The sequence below is a fragment of the Emydura macquarii genome, unplaced genomic scaffold, assembly GCF_026122565.2.
Source record: "Emydura macquarii macquarii isolate MOO-44397 ecotype Brisbane River unplaced genomic scaffold, CSIRO-AGI_Emac_v2 contig_1551, whole genome shotgun sequence".
In the NCBI taxonomy this organism is placed as follows: domain Eukaryota; kingdom Metazoa; phylum Chordata; order Testudines; family Chelidae; genus Emydura; species Emydura macquarii.
The window spans coordinates 7,037,218-7,050,595 of NW_027131688.1; the positions used below are offsets into that span (position 1 = coordinate 7,037,218).

Below are 13,378 nucleotides of genomic sequence, written 5' to 3' on the forward strand. Positions count from 1 at the left end.
TCTTCACTTTCCTAACCCAAGCATCAAAAGCCAGCTAGCACACAAAAGGGTTTTAAAATGAGGGATGCCATGACCCTGAAAGCCAGTCATTTCAAGAGGAAATTAATTTCTTTGCTGCTCAAAATTCTTTAAAAAGAGACCAAATACTCCTAGTCATTGCAAACAATGTCAGACAGCCTACCACCATGCAAATCACATTAGAGAGATAGAATCTAGTAAATCCTAATCCCCGGAGATACCATGCATCCTCTAAACTCCTCTTCGGCTATATTTCACACTTCAGTCTTAGCAATGTGCAGTCACAAAACAGCAAGCTAGAGAGGCCTGCTGGAGCCATTTGTCTGGCAGAGCAGAGGCTGCTGTAGTTTTAAAGACACAAGACCCTTTTTCTAGGAGGAGTGAGGTCTCGCCTATAAACGAAGCATCGCCGGCTTGAAAGCCCCAATCCGGAAAGCTGAGCTGCACAGGTATTCATGCCCAGGTGGCGCCCCACTGCAGACGGTTTCCCATGCGAATCAGCTTTCAAAATTGGGGCATAAGCAAAGCCAGAGAGCAGGAACAGACCATAAACGTCTGTCAGAGATGGTCCTCCGACGGCCAGGAACATTCACAATGCTTGCGAGTTATTCCCAATACACCTGTTGTGGGGGCAATATTAGGTGATTAGTTCCATTCTCTCCCCTATTTGCGTGTCATGAGAGAAAGCAGCGGCCAACCACATGTGAGTACTGCACCAAGCTAATCTTTAATTTGTTTAGGGCATTCTTTTAATCCTTAACTCCATCCTGATAATCCACTCCTAACCAGGCTTCTAGAACACAAAACCCCACTTTTTCTTTGCTGCCATGGAAAAAAGCCTGATTAATTTGACACACACGTGACTGATTTTAGATTTTTTTTTTTTTTGAAGTCTGCTTTATTACCCAGGAACCATTTTCCCTCCAATTCTATCCGGAGAAACAGGTGCATTCTGCTGGGTTAAACGTGAGACAAGTGACTCCATGTTAACCGACAACCCCTGACGTTATTCTGGACCTGTGCTCAAATAGCACACTGCAGGGGAGGAGCCCACGTCTGACCAGCCAGGGTGAAGACAGCTCTAAGAGTCCAAATGTACATGAAACACAGCTCTGATTTTTCTGCCAGAGGTTTCTCTCTCTCACAAACGAGACACTCTTTTGAGGTGCCGAATTCTCTCATCCACAACCGTAGCGGAGCATGTCCTAGACTGAAAGTGGCCCTTGGAGGCCAGACTCCAACAACCCTTAAAACACTCCGCCCTCAGTCTTTTCTCTGGGTCATCAACAGCCAACCTACGCCTCCTGCCTTCTAGAGAGGTGCTCTCTGGCCAGAGGGCTGGACAAACAGCCCCTTCCAAGCCTGGTGGGAATCCTGGATGCAACTGTTGCAATTAGTCTGATATGCCAGTGGGGTACAGGGTGCGGGGGGGGGGGGGGGCAGGCCCCCGGGTAGATGTCGGCCGGGGGGGTGAGACCGTCCTGTCTGAGCCGGCGTCGGGCTGCGGGGCTGGAGCTGGAGAGGTGGGCACTGCGCAGTGGGTAAGTGCGGGGGAGGAAGGGGGGGGCGGGAGGAGGTAAGAGGCATGGGGGGCCCCCCCCCCCCCCCCGCAGGTACAACCCCCTCCACCCTGGGGTAGCTGGCAGGCAGCACTGTCTGGTGGGAGCCAGGGAGCCCTCCTGCCCTGTGCAGGGGGAAGGGATGCATGAGGCCTGAGGGAGGGCCCAAATGCAGGCTTGGCCCCCGGGCGCCGGAGACCCACGGTACAGCACTGTGATATGCCCATGCTCCGGTTCAGAAACCAGCTGGGTCTTTCCTTGCAACATCAGCAGCTACCCCCAGTGGCTAAAAGCGGGCTGCAGACAGAGCACTCCCCGCACCAGCCCTGGCGAAAGGAGAAGTATGGGGAGCCTTCCTCTGCTTTCTGCTTCGACCGCTGATTAGCCCCCCCCAGCCCTTACCTCTGCTTCACAATGCAGCAGAGGAGGGCTCTTCCCTGAGAGATGCGCTCCCAGCCTGTTTCACAACCCAGGAATGCCACCGCGGCCCAGGGGAAAATCCCCAAAGCACACAGCATTTCAGTGCGCCTGGCTGCAACCTCCCCTGCACCCACCAACCCATCCACTCGCCAAGTCCCCCAGCCAGCCTCCTTAGCCGGAAGCGCTCCCTTTGAGAGCATCATTACACAGGGAAGAGCTCTGACCCAGCACGGTCCTCTCTCTGAAGTCAGCAGGAGCCCAGGACAACTCCGCGGCCCATCAGGCAGAGCCCACCGAAGGGAGAGGAGCTGAATCGGAATGAAAGCCCCGAGTATCACATGAAGGCACATCAGAAGGAAGCCCTGTGTGAGATTCCTGCTGGATCAAAGGGAGCTCTCCTGCGCTGCAGGAGCCCATTAGAAAAATGTTCTCATCCTCAGCTTTGTGCGTGCAGGCCACTCTTCAAGGCCGATGGCCTCTGCTGCCACCTCCGCCGGCTCCCTCTCCCCAGCGACACACACACTCAAATCCGGCTCCCGGCTTCAGCCCTGCAGTGTCACTAAATTCCATTATCCCAGCAAGCGCACAGGCCATCTTAATACCCCCCTTTCCTGGGGAAAACAACCCCTCCACTAACGCCGGCGTGTCTCCGAATCGGCAAACTCACTCTCCGGCTTTAGCTCCAGGGTCCGTACCAAGGTTACTCAAGATCAACTGGTTTAGCTTCCTCGCCTTCCCCCCTTTTCTCCAAGAGAAAAACCTGCACAAAATCCTCTCTCAAATGCTGGGAATGCGCCCCAAAACATCTTTTCCTCTCACCCCCTTGCCATCTTCTAGCAGAAGCAGAAATCAGCAGCCAGGAAGTCAGCATGGGTCACAATGGACTGGATTCTTACAGCCTCCTTACTTCTAACATTGCTTCCGAGTCATGCAGGTGTCTCAAGGAAAGTACCGAGACAGGCTGACTGGTTCCTATGCATCCTGCCAAATCCAGAGCTCAGCAGGGGCACACAAGTGTTCCCGCAACCAGGAGCTTCATTTCTTCTTTGCACACCTAGCTGGTGCGATAGACAACACTGTGTGTATCAAACAGCATGAGCCATTCCCCCCACACCAGAGACCAGCTTTGAGTTTAAGAACAAAGTGCCCTGAAGCCAATTTCTGAACCAAGTCCCCCCAGTTTGAAATACGTCCTCACGTACAGCAACATTAACTTACCCGGCGCAGGGGCTTTAACAAAGAACAAGTGCAGCATGCACAGGGGAGAATTACAGCCTGAAAACCTAGGAACTTTTTTTTTTTTTTTAAATCTCATTTTTGATGGGGGCCTGACTTGTGATTTTTGCTGGCAGTGCTGAAACTGTGCTCACAGCTGAAAAGTTGATACCCACCATACTATATCAGAGAGGAGCTTTGCTCTCAATTTTAAGAAAAAGTGAACACCTCTTCATTTTGCCAGCTTGTCAAAACGCATTAAATATACATTCCTTCCAAGCCTATGCCACCCCACTCCCTAAAGTGACACACGAGCCTTTTGATTTCATGACGTTCAAAATCCAGACAACAAATATTACTCTAATTATGTTGCTTCAATTGCGATGGACCCAGAGAGTTAAAAAGGTGTTAACTTGACCGTCCCTATACAACACGTAAGTGTGATTCAAGCTTCCCAAACCAAAGACGTCGGCCTGCTTAGTACCATGGTGCAGACACACTAGAAAATTCATGCTGAAGTCTGGAAGTTTATTGATCAGGCTACATAAGGGGAAAAAAAGCCAAAACCATTCTGGAATTGGAGGTGAGTGTTTACAGAGAACGCACACAGTCAGAATTCCTTCTTCAGAGGGAGAACGTCAGTCTGAGTTTGTCAAGCACTCCTCCTTTCTGGGAAGACAGAACTGAGCGGTAGAACTAGCCCTGAGTTATAAAGGAGTCACTTTCCCTGCCTTTGACAAGGCAGACACAAAAGGGGAGAAGAGACAGGATAGTAAAAGGGGGGAGAGAGGGGGAAATACAGCTTTTGTTGATGTTCTCAGGATGGAAGGCAGCTAGTCAGTCATAGGCGGATGCTACGGACTGGCAGGTCGACCAGGACAGCTGCTGCTGTGGTCTCTGGCTCACTTCCCCTGTCCGAGATGTGACCTGGCTGATGTCTCTCCTTTACTGGTCTCGCGCGTGCTGGGCAGAGCAGGATGGACCATCTCATCTCGTCCTGCTCTTGCCATGTGGGACAGTTGGCTTTGGGGCCAAGTGAAAAGCTGAGAGGAGAACAGGCGGAAGGGAACAGGGGATGGATGGAAAGGCAGACACGAGAGGGCGGTAAAAGCAGGGTCTCTGGCGTATCAGGCTGGATCCTCACTGGGGCCAAGTGATCGTCAGGCAGCCCCACTGGCGCACTAAGGTCTGGCTGTCGCAATGATCTGATGGCACTCAAGGCTCACAAACAGAGAACAGAGTCCCTGGAGCAAAGTGAAGGCCAGCCAGCTGGCTCTCTGGGAGACCCTTGGTCAATTCCGTAACCCCCACCCTTTTTAAGGACCACAGAAAAGGGGGGATAGGCAGAATAGCCCATCCTCATGATGGTGCTCATCAGTCAGGTCTGATTGCCAACACTCCAATTTTAGTCCATCGATTTCCAGGCCACACCTTCGTGCTCACCAGACATGATCTCCCCAGTGCTGGAGTTGTACCAGGGAGGCCTTCTTGTTTGGATTTACGCAGCCGTGTGTCTCCTTTTTGTACCTAGCCCCATCAGCACTTGCTAGGGGTGCCTGGAACATTTTATAAGCTTTCATTCGCCTTCCCACGGATGAGCTCACAAGGGGGTAGGCTTGCCACGGCCCAATTATTATAACAGAATCCTCTTCTACCCCACGGCCGGGCGTTCATGCCCCCTGCTGCTGAGGTTACCGTTTTCATTGGGATAACCCAAAATTCAGCCCTTCCTATAGCCATTGTTTTGAAAAAATAAGTCCCTGTGCATGTCAGCTGGATGATTCCACACTGAACACAGAACACCAGATTAGTCTTGGTTCATCGGCATGCACAGGGCACAGTGTGCACATTCTGTATGCCAGCTCCATCCCAATGAGCTGGAAGGGAATTAAACAAGTAACTTCATCTCTTTACAAGAGACCAGCTATCCTCCCCTCCACCCAGCCTCACAGAGGGGACCAGGTGATTTGTATCATGGAATTACATGAACCATACAGATTGTTGGTGCAGTTTCAAGACCTGCCATCTTTGGCAGCAGCCCTTTAAACAATTTCAAGAGCTGAGAGAATATGATGAAAACCCTTCAGCTTCTAGACCAGTGTTACGAGGGAAAAATGACAGTTTTCGTTGCATGGTACCTTGCTATCAGGCATGGGATTCTCGACATTCACTGGACAAATATATCTGCCAAGAACAGCTTTCCACTCACAGTTCTTTTGAAGGTTTTGGTTTGTTGGGGTTTTTGGTTTTTTTAATACAAAACCACACAATTCTCTGCATACGCATAAATTACACTTTACTACAGATCCCTCTAGAGAAGAAAGGGAGATCAGAAATATAAGATCTAGAAGAATCCAACTGGAATTCAAGCGATCCCTTGTTAAGCCATCTCTCCTTTCTTGGATTTCATGCTGTCCCCTGCTCAAAAGCACAGAGGGGAAAGGATTACACGATTTACATACAGATGTGACATAACAAAGGGAGATGCCAGCTACAGATTCTAAAGGCCCAATGGCTCAGCTGTTCAGCACCAGAACTCCAGCTCAAGTCAAGGAGGAGCTGCAGGTGCTTGGCACCTCTGAAAACCACCATTTACATCTTTCTCTCCGACAGACAGCTAGGAAGGCTACCATAGATTATGTTTAGCATTCCTCAGATCCCCGCCTAATCCTAGAAAGGTCTTGAAATTGACAATACGAAGTTCCCCTGAGCCAGGCACCTTTCTGGGGAAGACGAAGAGCACATCAGCCTAGCGCCGGCCCAAAACCCATTTCCTACTTAGCCGTGAGCTTGAAATGACGGACTGAAACAAAGAAAGGAGAAACAGGAGAGGAACGGCTGACAGACACAAAGGCACTGGGCGGTCTGAGGCACTGCATCTCCGGATTGTCAGCCCCAATGAGCTTTTACTTGGCTTGTCCAGAAATCTTTGTGCCAAATGACTGACCTGGCGCTTGGGGGAGAAAAACAGAGCTGGTTCAAGCACTTTCCCGATGGAAAGGAATTTCTACCCAGTTCTACGGGTGGGAGACTCTGCTGGACTATACATATCCTTTACATTTCCTGCTGTCAAACTTTTATCTTGGATGGCTGCTGCAGGAAATAGGATTGTTCTTCCTGTAGCTTGTTCAGCATCTCTTTTGTTCTGTGCGTGATTTCAGTGCACACTGGTCCTTCAGCTATGTTTCAATGCGATAGGTTTAGCACTTAAAAAGCTGTCCAGTTGTCCTTCCCTCAGGAAGCTCAATTATTCTGATAGCTTTAAGTCCGATTTGTTTCCCCAATAACTTCAGTCTGTTTAACATGGTTTTTTTCCCCTTTAATGAAGACTACATGAACCCTTCAGCTCTCAAGTCCCTTCTCAAATGCTCCATCAGCACTTTGTCCCACTAACTTATCCTCTATGTCCAAAAATGGGTCGTTCAAGGGCCTGAGTTGTCGAACTTCGTAACTAGAGACGCAATAGCAGCCTGGACACCTCGTGTGTGCATCAGTTCCAGCCAGAATTCCCTTGAGATAGTCACTGGGCCCAGCACTCCTCGGCAGGGCTCTGCACTGCTCCCAAAGGGAGCTGCTCTGCATTTCTCCTGCTGCGTTTCACCATTCAGAAGCGTTGTCTTGGCCTGTCTCGCTGTTTTTGTTGCAGAGATTTTTATAAGGGATAATGCAAACAAGCTTAACCTCGAAATGGGCAGATTACTAGAGAACCAATTCCCGCTTCCACGGGGACGCAGACGTTCTCTCTCACTCTGCTGGTTCTGCCCCAGAAGGCCCCAAACCTCCCAACTACGACAAGCTAACCAAGTGGGACCCCGGAATTTTTCCTTTTCTATTGCCAATGACCAGTTTCCACCTCACCTGCCTACCACCAGCCACTAGACCAGGGGTTCTCAAATTGGGGGGTCAGGACCCTCCAGATTATTGGGGGGGAGGTTGCAAGCTGTCAGCCCCTGCACATGCCTGTGTACGGCTGACAGCGAAAGCCCTTCAGAGCTGGGTGGCTGGAGAGAAGCAGCTGCTGGCCGGGTGCTCTGAAGGCAGTGCCGCCCCCAACAGCAGGGCAGAAGTAAGGGTGACATGGCCTGTGGGGGGTCATCACAGCCTGAAATATTTTCAAAGGGGGTCCCAGAAAAAAAAGTCTGTGAACCCCCACACTAGACTGTGGCACTAACTTCACAGTCAAGGAGGATTAAGTGTCCATCAGGCCTGCAATGTTGCTCTTTAGCCAGCCACTAGGAGTTAAGGCAAAATGAAGAGAGCATGTTCCGTTCCAGGACTGAAACTCACCTCCACCGTCGCCTAGAAAGTCAGTCACCCACGAGCCCAGGTCTTTTGTGCCAAAATTAACTTGTAGCAACCGAGCCTCAGGGGAAGTAGAAATTGCCGAAGAGGTACGGGCTTGCAAGTCCAGTCGAACAAGTCGCTGTGTTGCTGCAATGCTAGAACAGTAACAGGGCCCCCCCACGCATTTTTTTTTTTTAAAACATCTTTCAAAAGTTGCTGTGAAATGTAAGGGATTCAAACTACTACATTAACTCATGGGAGAAACCTAGCTCCCACCGGAACTTATCTAGCCATCACCGCTGCCCTGACAGCCCCAGCTGATGGTTATATTCAGAATTCGTGTCCCCCTAGTGATAACAGAAGCCTGCCTTCAAATGAAGAGGACACAAACTGAAAGCTAGTCTTCTCTCTAATCGCTCAAAAGGTTCCATTTAATACTGAGGAGACCTTAGGAAATAAACTGCACATTGCAACTTGTTACACAGAACAGGTTTTCTTCAGAAAGCATTAAGCACGTCTGCACCATTGGGATTCCCTTCTTGTGTTTCTCTAGATTAATTACTCAAACATTACAACTAGCAAACACCCCTGTGTGGAGCAGAGATCAGCTCCTCTGCATCAGTGATGTGCACAGCTACGCAACCACCACATGGAGCTGCAATCTGGGTTTGCGCACTTGACCTTTCCCGCTGCAATCAGACCATGCAAAACAGTCATCAATCAAGCCCAGAGCAAGGGTATAAGCTTCATGATATCATTTCTCCTGTAAGTTGAATAAGGCAGGAGCAGAACCAATTCAGACTATGGAAAGTGACAATTTGTGTTGTTCATTTAAAAATTCATCTCAGCTTTTCTGAGCACACCTGATCACTTCCTTTCAGGCTCCTGAGAAGAACGAGACAATGAACCTAGCATTTATCAAACTGAAATTACACGAATTTTGTTGTCAGGCTGAAGGTCAACAGGGAATAGATAGGATATAGAGTCATTACACGCTGGCATCCCATGTAACTCACCATCATTATGTTCTCCACCAACAAGCATTAGCGCTGGCTATACTCTCCGTCCGTCCATCCTTCCCCCACCCCCTCACCTTAATGATCACTCAAATAATGCCAGGAACTGGCTCGCTTTTTGTGGGGGGGTTGAAGGCTTGAAGTGTCTCTCTTTGCCATGTAAATTAGCTAGACTGTTGTATTCTGTTATAAAAAACTCAAAATTACCGATATTAATATTACAGGAGTTTCTAGAGGCTGAAACCAAGATCAGAGACCCATTGTGCTAGGTAGCAAGACATAGTCCCTGCTCAGACGTGCTCACAATCTAAATAGAAGAGAAAGAAATGAGAGGGAAAGGAAGTATTATCCCCATTCCACAACTGGGAAACTGAACCAGAGACATTAAGTGACTTGGATCCATATCTCCCAAGTCCCAGTCCACTGCTTAAACCATACCAACATCCTTTCTCCATAACTTATTAAATGGAGTAACGTTACCTTCTACCTGTGCTACAGGAGAGCACAGCAGATCTCTGTGCTGTGCAGATCTCTTCTCATGCAGTGAGTGCTAGTTATCACACCGTCACTCAAAAGCAATGCAAGCATTTCTCCAAAACTCCGGAGTTTGGAAGGCCCATCTTATTTTAACAGCTGTGGATTCATCAGTGTCTGTACTTGACGGTGTGAGGCTCCTAACACACAGGGGCATATACAAGAGGTTACTAAGGGAGGTTGTGGAATCCCCAGCAGTGGAGGTTTTTAAGGACAGGTTAGACAGACACCTGCCAGGAATGGTGCAGGTAGACTTGATCCTGCCTCAGAGTGGGCGGGGCTAGATGACCTCAACGTCCGTAACACTTCTTGCTGCGTAACACTGTTTCTAGAATTCCTTATGCCTGTCCAGGCATTTAGACCATGGTGAGAAGTGAGATATCAACACCCAATAAAGTGTGCATAAAACCAAACAGGTTTTCTGCCATCGACCAGAATTCTCCCCTCTCCCAATTCCAGGAGCAGGAGGTTTTTAAAAGGAAAGTCCTGCCAAAGGAACACGAGAAAAGCCTGTGTTTCAGCACCTATAAGGCCCCAGAACTTGTATCCAACTCCCTGTATAAATCCTGCTGACGCCCTCCTTTCTCAAGCACAGAAAAGGTTTCTTCAAGCACATTAAGAGAAACGTTACCTGGTTCTTGGAAGTCCTCTTCGTTCGATAAGGTTCGGGATAAGATAAGGATCAGTGCTTCTTTAAACTGGTCAAAGTGGACCTTGAAAGAGAGAAAGAAAAACAAATAAATAATTCAACCAGCACAGGCCCTTTAACATGAGCAAGGAAATCCTGGGTAAAAGCCTGCAGTGACACCACATTATTCATTCAAACAAATCTGTTGAAGTGGATGGCGCTCCATACATAACCCAGACCACTTCTTTGAATGCACAGATTTGTTTAAAGACAAAACAACGATTGCAAAAGTCACAAATGAGCCTCAACTTTGTTTACTGGGCTTTTGGCGGGGGCGAGTGGGGGCACAGAAGGAGTGACAGAGAACATGGAGACATCCCCGCATTTATATGAATGGTGAACAGTGCGTGAGAGTACAGCAGAGGGTTATGGGACAACCATTCTGATACATCAGGTGGATTCTTCTATAGACCAGTGATCATAACAGTGCTTCCTACCAAACGGATCTCAGCCCAGTGACCTACACAGCATCTTTCACAACAGCGAGGCCCAAGGCGGTGTCAAAGCACCAACACTGTCTGCTAGTTTAGCCCCACCTGGAGTCTTCAGACATAACTTCTACCTCCGCACTTTGCCCAATCCAGTCACTTCTCAGCACCTGGTACAGTGGCTTCATTTCTCTCTGCATTTAAAGTATAGTGGTCTTAGTGTTTAAGGAAATACTAAGGTCTTCTTCTCTTCCTTCCCAGTCTCAGAAACACAGCCCGGGTTATTTGGAGGGTCCTTCTTTGCGTGGGCAGGCACGTCTGAGTGCGAACACGCTGAGGGGAAGCTAAGCAGAGCTAGCAAAATTGTATAGGCAAATAGTAAGTTCACTGAAAAAAATGTGCATTTTGGCCAAAAAGCTGAAAAAAAAAAATTGGAAATGGCCAAACAATTTGTTTCAAATCAACCTTTCATTTCAAATCGAGCCAAACAAAATTCTTTTGAAGTTCCATTTTGGCAAGAAAAAAAAAGGTGTTTCGGTTCAAAACGAATGATTTTTTTCCCCTTGATTTTTGGGGTCAGCCACTGAACCAAAGAGCACCAAACTCGGCTCCAAAGCGAGGTACCAGAACTAGACGAACGTTTTCCACTGAAAGGCCCAGCTCCTGTGAACGGTCTCTCTGCGGCACTCGTGAGTCTCCTGTTGCTGGCTGAGTGACACCGTTCCAGTACAACACAGAGGTCCTGGTGGGAAAGGTGGGATGATCTCAGGTAGCTAGCTAGGCCCAGTCCCCCGGAGGGCTCCAATACCAGGGCTGGGACCTTTAATTGGATGCTGAATTCACTGAGGAGCTAAAGCAGAACACCGAGATGATGTGATCCCAGACATCGGTGTCGCTAGGCCAACCAGCTGCTGCATTTTGGAACAGTTATGAGCTTTTTCGGCACGCACAGATTAACCAAGCCTGAAGTACTATCACTTCTCCTACATCGCCCCCAAGAAGAGACCTGCTCCTAGTCGCCCACGATCCATAGAGAACTAACCACGCTCACCACGGGGGTGAGCGGGTGGCACAGACAGAACATTTTTACGCCGATTCCTGAGCACACTAGAAAGCAGCTCAGTTACCCGGTGATAGAGAATCCGAGAATTGAACGACGTGCATAAATCAGGGCTTAGCAGTAGGTAGCTAGGAGAGACTTGTCCTGCCCCTTGGACAGTGCCGATTAAAAGTGAGTTGAGTCCTCTGACCAGACTAGTTTTAAGTTTCTTGCTAAGCTGCTCTGCGAAACGTTTGAACGAATGAACATTTTGTTAGCTGGAGATTTCTGGTTCGACTCTCCACAGTGAAATACTTCGTGTTCTTGTAGCCATATGGTGATGAGTGAGTGACAGAGAAATGCTTATAAATAGCGGTAATTAAGCCTCAGAACACGCACTGAAATGAATCGGGGAATTTTACACATTTTGGCTCGAGTGTTTCGAGCCTGCATCCTGACAGCAGTGCGTACCCGTTTATAAGGTAGGGATAGGATACAGAGTGACCTAAACAAACTGGAGGATTGGGCCAAAAGAAATCTAATGAGGTTCAACAAAGATAAGTGCAGAGTCCTCCACTTAGGAAGGAAGAATCCCATGCACAGCTACAGACTGGGGACCAATGAGCTGGGCAGCAGCTCTGCAGAAAAGGACCTGGGGGTAACAGTGGATAAAAAGCTGGATATGAGTCAGCAGTGTACGCTGGTTGTCAAGAAGGCTAATAGCATATTGGGCTGCATTAGGAGGGGCATTGCCAGCAGATGGAGGGAAGTGATTATTCCCCTCTATTCGGCATTGGTGAGGCCGCATTTAGAATATTGCGTCCAGTTTTGGGTCCCCCACTACAAAAAGGATGTGGACAAGTTGGAGAAAGTCCAGCGTAGGGCAACAAAAATGATTATGGGGCTGGAGCACAGGACTTATGAGCAGAGGCTGAGGGAACTGGGCTTGTTTAGTCTGCAAAAGAGAAGAATGAGGGGGATTTGATAGCAGCCTTTAACTACCTGAAAGGGGGTTCCAGGGAGGATGGGGCTAGGCTGTTCTCGGTGGTGGTAGATGACAGAACAAGGAGCAACGGTCTCAAGTTGCAGGGCGGGAGGTCTAGGTTGGACATTAGGAAAAAGTTTTTCACTAGGATGGTGGTGAAGCACTGGAATGGGTTACCTAGGGAGGTGGTGAAATCTCCATCCTTAGAGGTTTTTAAGCTGAGGCTTGACAAAGCCCTGGTTGGGATGATATAGCTGAGGTTAGTACTGCTTTGAGCAGGGGGTTGGACTAGATACCTCCTGAGGTCCCTTCCAACTCTAATCTTCTATGATTCTATGATTCTATATTTTCAAGACCATCTACAGGCCTACAAGTCTTGGGTTTTAAATATGGTAAAACAAGAAGGAGGGGGCAGATCCCATAAGCAATTTGAATTCATGCATTTCTGACGTCCTGGCCTTTTTGCATCGCCTGTAGGAAGCGCTGTTGCTTTACTGCCATTAACAGTCCCGTGGAAGGGACACGGCCTCCGTTGCAGAATCGTATTTCAGAATGCCAACCATTTCAGACATCCAGGCTGCAGAGCTGCCCCCAGTTTGCACAGCAAGCCAGAAAGAGAACACAGGACAACGGGGGGGAAGCGATGAAATGTGGCTCAGCTGCAAGCCGCAGCGAACCTCAGGGATTTCAGCCAGGTGAATCTGAATAGCATTCTCAGCGCTGCACAGGAGTTGATTTGCACGTTGCGAAAAACCTCTCGTGCCACGAACTGCCAAGGCCTCGTCTACACCAGCAAACTTGGGGGCCATGAATACATGACTGGTGCTAGTCTGCCAGTGGTAGCAGCTCTAGTATACAGGACTAAACTTGATGGGGCTGTCCAGGTAGTGAATTCCAGCTAAGTGTTGCTAGAGTTCATACACAACCGTACTGCCTAGCCAGACAAGCCATCTTTACTGACAACTGGGTGCATTTTTGAGCTTGGGTTAACCTAAGCACGCGACCTACCCTGAGGTAAATAGCGAAGACAAGACACTTTAGTTCTACCACGAGATCAACTAGGTGAGGTCAACAGTACGCCCCCATCTAGCCCCACGGAGGTAAAAACTACAGAGCCTTGTCTGCACGGAGTATTTAATCTCAGGACAGCTCACGCACATCAGTTACCCTGAGGTTAAAAACAACGCATCTT

At 48.8% G+C, this 13,378-nt stretch overlaps 1 protein-coding gene across 5 annotated transcripts in view; it reads right to left on the minus strand.

Annotated features, from left to right (window-relative positions):
- Positions 1–13,378, minus strand: part of NIN (ninein) — a 103,315-nt gene that overhangs the window by 69,715 nt on the left and 20,222 nt on the right. For all 5 annotated transcript variants that reach the window (XM_067554756.1, XM_067554755.1, XM_067554752.1 and 2 more), the window contains exon 3: positions 9,678–9,759. In XM_067554756.1, coding sequence (XP_067410857.1) covers positions 9,678–9,759 — 82 coding nt within the window. The remainder of the gene's footprint in view (positions 1–9,677; positions 9,760–13,378) is intronic.